The sequence below is a fragment of the Girardinichthys multiradiatus genome, chromosome 5 (assembly GCF_021462225.1).
Source record: "Girardinichthys multiradiatus isolate DD_20200921_A chromosome 5, DD_fGirMul_XY1, whole genome shotgun sequence".
Lineage (NCBI taxonomy): Eukaryota > Metazoa > Chordata > Actinopteri > Cyprinodontiformes > Goodeidae > Girardinichthys > Girardinichthys multiradiatus.
The window spans coordinates 26,767,927-26,776,728 of NC_061798.1; the positions used below are offsets into that span (position 1 = coordinate 26,767,927).

The 8,802-nt window shown below is 38.9% G+C and overlaps 1 protein-coding gene across 1 annotated transcript; it reads left to right on the forward strand.

The window, feature by feature from the left end:
• The first annotated feature begins 393 nt into the window (after positions 1-393).
• Positions 394-7,224, forward strand: get3 (guided entry of tail-anchored proteins factor 3, ATPase). The gene is made up of 7 exons (XM_047366952.1): positions 394-589; positions 1,872-2,019; positions 2,689-2,837; positions 2,961-3,111; positions 3,208-3,315; positions 4,097-4,294; positions 5,919-7,224. Exons 1-7 carry the CDS (start codon positions 432-434, stop codon positions 6,045-6,047), a joined length of 1,041 nt encoding a protein of 346 aa, XP_047222908.1. The 5' UTR covers positions 394-431; the 3' UTR covers positions 6,048-7,224.
• Positions 7,225-8,802: the final 1,578 nt, after the last annotated feature.

An 8,802-nucleotide genomic window follows, 5' to 3' on the forward strand; every position in this document is an offset into this window, starting at 1 on the left:
GTCCAGACACAATACAAAACATGATAGATGCTGGGTGGTTGAGAAATTACCTTAGCTGCATTGAAACTTTGGAGGTTGCGATTGTTTTAAATTGGCAGAAGCCCACTTTGGTGTTGTTAAGTGGAAAAAAAAGTTGTAGTTCTGTTAATAAAATCTAAATAAAAAGAATGTTGTAAAAGTTAAACGATTTACGGTGCCTTGGCCTGAAAACAGAACACATTCACTGTGTAAAATAGCTTGTTTCTTTTCAATTAACAATAGTTTTTAATAAAAGACTATAACACAATTGATATGTTTTGCGCATCCTTATACATTCCCAGCGTCACTTCAGGTGCTCCGTGCAAACACTCGCAACAACATTGCGTTTTGACTTTGTAGTTCGGAATCCCGGGGCTACCTGAACGCAGCAGTCCACCGCAGCTGAACGGTGAATGTACACATTCAACATGGCCGCTGCGATGGACGACGAGTTTGAAGACGCGCCTGATGTCGAGCCTTTAGAACCGACTCTGAAGAATATAATCGAGCAGAAATCCCTGAAATGGATCTTCGTGGGAGGGAAAGGTGGTGTCGGTAAAACTACGTGTAGGTAAGTCGAAGGAAATGCTCTTAGTCACTCGAGCTAGCTGAAAAAGCTATCTGTAGCTAGCTATTAGTGCACGTTGACGTGGATTTTTATCAGTTAATAAACAAGTTATGTCGGTTTTATTGATAGGAATTTTTTAACTTAATCAGAATACACTCTATCAGTTTTCTGGTAAGCAAATCAGCGTTAGCCTTCGTTTGCCGTCTAGTTAAATGCTGTCTAGCACAGTCAGCAGCTAAAGCTAGCAGGCTGAAACGGTTCATGAATTTCTGTTCTTTAATTTTCAGTAATAACTGTTGAGGTCTTCAGGTCTTTCCTTGTTTTCAACCGGGCATTTGTCTGCTGTACGTTTGTTGATATAGCATTTTAAATCTAAAGGGCTACTACGTGTGACAAGAATGTTAGCGTTAGCCGTCAAGCGTGAAGGACGGGATAAACATGTCAAATAATGACAGCAGCAAGGTTCAAACACAGGTTGTTCTTTAAAGATAGTTTTAGCAAGCTGATCCGTTTTCTTAAAGTTTAAATCGTGATTTTCTTTTTCAGTTTATTTTTTATGTGTATGCGTACTTCACGATAGGCATCAGATTTCCCTTTGTTTTGTGTAATTAAAACGGCAAGCACTGCTACATTATGTAAAAAAGAAATATACTTTGGGCTAGATGAAGTTGTTTTAAATAAAGAGCTCAGAAGTCGCACATTAAGGAAGAAACCTTTTAAAAAGCTCTTGCTAAGCTTTACAATTTACTATCCATATTATCCTACATCAGGAAAACATACGATATTTGACAGTGTTGGTAAATATCGCGATAATAGTATGACTTGATATAAATAAACATCAACTTTAACTTTCTTTCCAGAATAATGTCCTCCTAAAACATTTTCTGCTGAATTAAACAAGCATCAACAAATACAGAACTGACATAAAGCCTGAATATATGACACTTAAATAAATAATTCATATTTATTGCAGTCAAGCCAGATTCTGCAATACTAATATTGCGTACAGTAATGTTGCCATAACTGGCAGTCCTGATTCTTACTTAAAGTATGATTTAAACAATGATGGTTTATGGCTTAGTTAAAAAAATTTCTTGCTTTATTTAAGACCAAATAGTTAATTTTGCTCTAAAAATATTCACCAAGCACCATTTGCCCATCAAGCATCAGAACATTTTTGAATGTACATTTTTTGAATGCCACATATCTTAACTTTTTCTATTCACGTTCTCCAAAAGGATGAAGAAAATATCTCTCAGATCGTATCTCTCCTCTGTGTGTTTAGCTGTAGTTTGGCTGTCCAGCTGGCTGCGGTCAGGGAGAGTGTCCTCATCATATCCACAGATCCTGCCCACAACATCTCTGATGCTTTTGACCAGAAATTCTCGAAGGTGCCTACAAAAGTCAAGGGCTATGACAACCTCTTTGCGATGGTGAGTCCTAATAAATCAAGAAGTCTTTTAGAGGACATCAACATTATTTTAGAGAGATTAATGTTCCTAAATTTGAACAATTAAACATCTTTTGTTTTAGTGAAACAATTTGTTCAGCAGCTGGTGATTTATTTATTCATATATATATATACATATATATATATATATATATTTTTTTTTTTAGTGTATTCCTCTTTGTGTGATGAGATAGAAAATGGAATTGGGAATTTGAAACTATATTGGCACAATGGTATAAAGAACCTTAATCACAATCATTTTAATTATTGAAGATAATTTATTGAATCCACTTAACGTCCTCCATATTTATAGGAGGAAACTGGTGTGTTTCCAGTGATTTAACCTTATTTTAAGATGCTCAAGCCTTAACCCTTCGTGTATTTTTTTGGAGCTATGGTATTATTGTCAAAATATCTCATCTGATCCACCATTTGAGAAGGGGATGCAGCTGTCAAGAAAACCACAAAGAGGTTTTATTTATCCTGTTTTTGGAAAGCTTTTTGCATTAGTGCACCAGTTGTTAGTATCACGAGGACGGCTGGTTCATGTGAGTTTCACAAGCCCCAATGTTTGTCAAACTGAATCGTTGGAAGGCAGGAAAAAAACAGGCCATTTTGTAATTTCTTCGTCTTTTATACTTGTTTTAAACAGGAGATTGACCCGAGCCTGGGCGTCGCAGAACTGCCCGATGAATTCTTTGAGGAGGACAACATGCTCAGCATGGGAAAGAAAATGATGCAGGAAGCTATGAGTGCTTTCCCTGGCATTGATGAGGCTATGAGCTATGCAGAGGTCATGAGGTGAAAAAATACATAAATGAAAAGATCTGTGAGGCCAGATCCTTGTTTTTTTTTTTCCTGGTACTGATAAATTATGTGTCTAATGAGGTGTCAAGTCCATGTGGCTAATTACTTGTACAACAGGTTGGTGAAAGGAATGAATTTCTCAGTTGTGGTCTTTGACACTGCACCCACTGGCCACACACTGCGTCTGCTCAACTTCCCAACCATCGTGGAGCGAGGGCTGGGTCGCCTCATGAAAATTAAGAATCAGATCAGCCCCTTCATCTCTCAGGTGAGGAGGGATCAGTTGACCCGTTTTTTTTTCTACCAAGGTTTAAATAGCTGTGACTGAGGCTTTAATAGTATCTTTTTTCTTTATTATTCCTAGATGTGCAACATGCTTGGTCTGGGTGACATGAACGCAGACCAGCTGGCATCCAAACTGGAGGAAACGCTACCAGTCATTCGCTCTGTTAGTGAGCAGTTCAAAGATCCAGTAAGTACCACACATGTAACAATGGCTCTCTGGACAAGTCATCTGGTACTCCCATGCAGCTTCTTTGTTATTGTTTTTTTTTGTTAGACTTTGCCATTTTAAATGTGTGCTAAGTGAACCAAGGGGAGATCAGTGCAATTTATTTTCACTTTTTCATTACAATCAAGGTTTAAGGGCAACGCACACCTGGAGCAGCGCATTGTGATCATCTTTAGACACGCATTAAACCATGCCTTTACACTGGACGCATCATGCTAATGTGTGCATTTCTCGTCCGTTTTGAGTTATTTTCCCACAGCAAACTGTGCAACAAAACAACCCAGAAGAAGACATGCTATATAACTAGCTAGCTAGCTATCTACCCTTTGTTAGAGTTGCTAAGATCAAATGTTTGTATCTATCTGCCAACACATCCTTTTGTCCATCTATCCATCTCTTTATTTTGATCAGTCCATCCATCATGGCAGGATGAATTTAGGAACAAGTTATTTTTTCATTACACTGAACAATAATAACAAAATGGTAAAAACAACAACTTTGTATTATGGTTTTCTCTGAAAGTATAGTCCTATGCAATTTTTGACATGTTATCCCCCTGAATGTACTTTTAAAGTTCATGTGTTTAGTACATGTTTTTTCTCCCTGCATGAAACAGGTCCACATCTAATACACATTTTCACACTTTCTTAAGGGAATAAGGTTTCTGTTTTCTGTGTCTCTCAGAAATGCTGATCATCTGTTTTTTAACTCCTCTGCCCTTCGCTCTGTGCCCGTTGTCCAGGAACAGACCACCTTCATCTGTGTTTGCATCGCTGAGTTCCTGTCGCTCTATGAGACGGAGCGGCTGATCCAGGAACTAGCCAAGTGTCGCATCGACACGCACAACATAATTGTCAACCAGCTGGTTTTCCCCGACGTAGACAAACCTTGTAAAATGTGTGAAGCCCGTCACAAAATTCAGTCCAAATATTTAGACCAGGTACGGCCTATGAGTGTTCGTTCTGTACATGTTTCAAAGTTTGTCTATGGAGATTTTTAACTTTTGAAATCTTTTATTTAAGTGACTAAAGATCTTTATTATCAGCCAGTTCCAAAAGCACAATCTGTCCAATGTCTATAGTTACATACTGTGCTGCTCAGGTATTTAAATCATCAGCAGGACTAGCATAATTAATTTATGCTTTTATTTGATGAGTTTAAGCTGCTGCTTTTTCTAAGCTGGAATGATGATGCAACATACAACTTCAATGAATTATAAAATCAAATTTTAGGTGAATAATTCTGAGTTTAACGCAGATTTTGTCTAATACACAGGATAAAAACGATACAGACCTCTCACCGATATTTAGAGACAGTAAATATCCCTTGGCAGAAATCACACACTTTTGTTGCCATCAACAAGTTTCTGGCATCATATTATAAGGGTCAGCTTGGCTGAGAGCGGTGTTGGTGAACCATGTAGGTGGAATAAAGGTGGACTGCCGCCAAACTGTTCAACCTTCAACTCAAATCAGCAGCAAGATGATTGAAAAAGTTCAATGTTCCAATAGGGCAATGATCCCCAGCACACCAAAAATAGGTTTCAGAATATATATAAAACAGAATGCCCTTATCTCAGCTATATTAAAAATGTATAATTATGTATAAAAGCCAGGTCTGCGCCAGGTATTTAAATGAGATCTTCCAGTTCTGATAAAAAGATTGGTGAATTATCCAGCTTGAAGATGGCTAAAGAAAAAGTTTGGTTTCTCTGTAATTTGTGATCGATTTCAGCTCTTTGTTGTCCTACACGGAGAAAATTGATTACGCTTGGGAGAAAAGATTATTATTGATGCCAGTTGGTCCTTATCGTTTGCAGCCTGTACCAAACACTAGTGAGCATATGTGTATAAATTTGAGCCTGTATGTTCAATTTGGGACGTTGTCTAGATTAGAGAAAATCTCCCCAGAAATTCAAACTCATGCACAAAACTCTTGTTTTTTTTTTAATTCCTGTTTTATCCTCATAAACACCACAAAAATGGTTTAAAAGGCATAATTAAAAATGTAAAAAGAATGCGATATTAGAATCTTTAGATGTGTTAATCACATAAAGTAATACTTTTTCACCCTAAAGAGCTTTTATGTGGAAAAGTTGACATACGGTAGAATGATCAATCCCTCAGCTCCCGCATCAGGTCGTTGTTAGATCCCCTCCACCCCCAACCACCGCCACCTCTCTGGTAATTATGACTTTCAGATGCCTTTTTTTCAATTTCCTGTAAATACGTTTTATCTTTGACACTTGATTTTTCATTTCTAAAGTCATAGTGAGATAGATTTACACAGACATCCATTGCTAAAGGAGCCTGCAATAGACCAGAATACAACGTGAGCAACTGTACAGTAAGGAATAAATAGGAAATATAAATCATTTATCCATATTGGAATAAAGTTTGGAGAAATTGAACAGTCGTTCTGGGGAACAATTCTGGATTACTGAAACACAATTAGAAGAAGCAGGAGTTTAAAACTTGTTTCACAGATTTGTAATTCTTGAATATTTAAAGCAATGATTGTTATTCTTCTCATGTATTCATCATTGGTTTCTCTTGTCCCTGCAGATGGAGGATCTTTATGAAGATTTCCACATAGTGAAGTTACCGCTGCTGCCTCATGAAGTTCGAGGCGCAGACAAGGTCAACACATTCTCAAAGCAGCTTCTGGAACCATACAAACCACCAAACAAGTGATTTCCCACTTGTAGGACCTCTTCTTATCTGCCCCTCCGCTCCTTACACTTTGTCTGTAGACGAAACATGTCAACAGTCCGATCGCGCCTACTCTGAGTTTTCCCAACCCAACCGGTCTTGCATCCTGCAGCAACAGCCTCATAATGATCCGCTCTGTTCTCTGATGCAGAACATTGCTACATCAAGACACACACTCATTCCCAAACTGAAGGAGAGCTGATGAGAACACACACACACACACACACACACACACACACACACAACCTGCTGTATTGTGGTGTGAGACTGTGCATATAAGCAGTCTCAGCTCTGAGTTTATTCTCTCATGTGTTCATATCCTTTGTGGCAGTTGTTCTAGTCTTACTGCGATCAACTCGGCCTCAACAGAACAACCCAGTATCTCGTGGCAGTGTACAGCCCCGGTTCTAACCGTTTCCTGTGACACCTCTGTGCGTTTAGCAGACTTCAGATGGTTGATGTCAACACCTCGATTTGTATGTGTGATTCGGTGCTTGTATCTTTTCTCCAGTTTTGAGGTTTTGGCTGAAATTGCAACAAAATTCTTTCGCATATTTTTCTCTCATCTTGACTATTACGACGTCAGAGTTAAATGGCAAGGCCCTGGAACAAATAAAAAGAAGATAAATGTTATTTTTTGTTTGTATTTCTTCAATAGTGAAAGTCTAAGAATGCTTCATTTACTGCTTGGCATCATCCAATCCTTAGTAATGCAAGATTAAGTTTAAGATTCAAGTCTGTATGTTTTATAAGACCAAATGTTGACATTTCAGTGAGTTGAAGCTGAAAAAGTAACATCAGTTTTTCCCTACAAACCCATAAAACTCATCCAGACGCTTCTCTCAATCATTGTTTATGATTTTGGGATCATTAAGGAAGGGGATATTTATCCTTATTTAGTCATTTAAAATATAAGCTAAATGTGTCACTGAAGTTCTGAGCTGATGATTGTAAGCGTCCTTGCGCTGAATGAAATAAAGGCTCTGGTTTGATTAAAGCTTCCCCAACAGGAATATGCAGGTATTTAAAAGGTCAATACTTCCTCCTGTCAATGCTTCATTTCTTTTTCTCTGTCATTGAATGCTTCAAAAATCTGTTTTCTATAGATTTTATTTAAATTATATTCCAGTTGTGAATTAAAACATTTTCTTCAACTAAATATTGTTTGTGGTCTTTTTTTGCACAATATTAAACATCTCTTTAGATTGGTTTAAAGTAGATCTTTTTGTTTAAAAAAGCTTTTAAGTGACTAATTAGATGGCTTCTGAAGGAAGCTGCTGGCTTGTATTTAGGAGCATCAGATGTAAACAGGGTGAATTTGCAGCACTTTTCAGATTATTTTCCTACTGCTAAACAGTTATGTCCAGTGTTGGTTCATCACAATAAAGTCTTGAGTGAAAGAGACTGAAGTTTGTGGTTTTAATGGAGCAAAACGTGAAATATTCAAGAGGTCTACGGGCATCTTAAGAATATACAGGTCCTTCTCAAAATATTAGCATATTGTGATAAAGTTCATTATTTTCCATAATGTCATGATGAAAATTTAACATTCATATATTTTAGATTCATTGCACACTAACTGAAATATTTCAGGTCTTTTATTGTCTTAATATGGATGATTTTGGCATACAGCTCATGAAAACCCAAAATTCCTATCTCACAAAATTAGCATATCATTAAAAGGGTCTCTAAACGAGCTATGAACCTAATCATCTGAATCAACGAGTTAACTCTAAACACCTGCAAAATATTCCTGAGGCCTTTAAAACTCCCAGCCTGGTTCATCACTCAAAACCCCAATCATGGGTAAGACTGCCGACCTGACTGCTGTCCAGAAGGCCACTATTGACACCCTCAAACAAGAGGGTAAGACACAGAAAGACATTTCTGAACGAATAGGCTGTTCCCAGAGTGCTGTATCAAGGCACCTCAGTGGGAAGTCTGTGGGAAGGAAAAAGTGTGGCAGAAAACGCTGCACAACGAGAAGAGGTGACCGGACCCTGAGGAAGATTGTGGAGAAGGGCCGATTCCAGACCTTGGAGGACCTGCGGAAGCAGTGGACTGAGTCTGGAGTAGAAACATCCAGAGCCACCGTGCACAGGCGTGTGCAGGAAATGGGCTACAGGTGCCGCATTCCCCAGGTCAAGCCACTTTTGAACCAGAAACAGCGGCAGAAGCGCCTGACCTGGGCTACAGAGAAGCAGCACTGGACTGTTGCTCAGTGGTCCAAAGTACTTTTTTCGGATGAAAGCAAATTCTGCATGTCATTCAGAAATCAAGGTGCCAGAGTCTGGAGGAAGACTGGGGAGAAGGAAATGTCAAAATGCCAGAAGTCCAGTGTCAAGTACCCACAGTCAGTGATGGTCTGGGGTGCCGTGTCAGCTGCTGGTGTTGGTCCACTGTGTTTTATCAAGGGCAGGGTCAATGCAGCTAGCTATCAGGAGATTTTGGAGCACTTCATGCTTCCATCTGCTGAAAAGCTTTATGGAGATGAAGATTTCATTTTTCAGCACGACCTGGCACCTGCTCACAGTGCCAAAACCACTGGTAAATGGTTTACTGACCATGGTATCACTGTGCTCAATTGGCCTGCCAACTCTCCTGACCTGAACCCCATAGAGAATCTGTGGGATATTGTGAAGAGAACGTTGAGAGACTCAAGACCCAACACTCTGGATGAGCTAAAGGCCGCTATCGAAGCATCCTGGGCCTCCATAAGACCTCAGCAGTGCCACAG

Coding starts and splice junctions, on each gene's coding strand:
- get3 (XM_047366952.1), top strand. CDS start 432: ATGTACACATTCAACATGGCCGCTGCGATGGACGACGAGTTTGAAGAC. Junction 590..1,871: donor GTCGGTAAAACTACGTGTAG/GTAAGTCGAAGG, acceptor CTGTGTGTTTAG/CTGTAGTTTGGCTGTCCAGC. Junction 4,295..5,918: donor AGTCCAAATATTTAGACCAG/GTACGGCCTATG, acceptor TTGTCCCTGCAG/ATGGAGGATCTTTATGAAGA.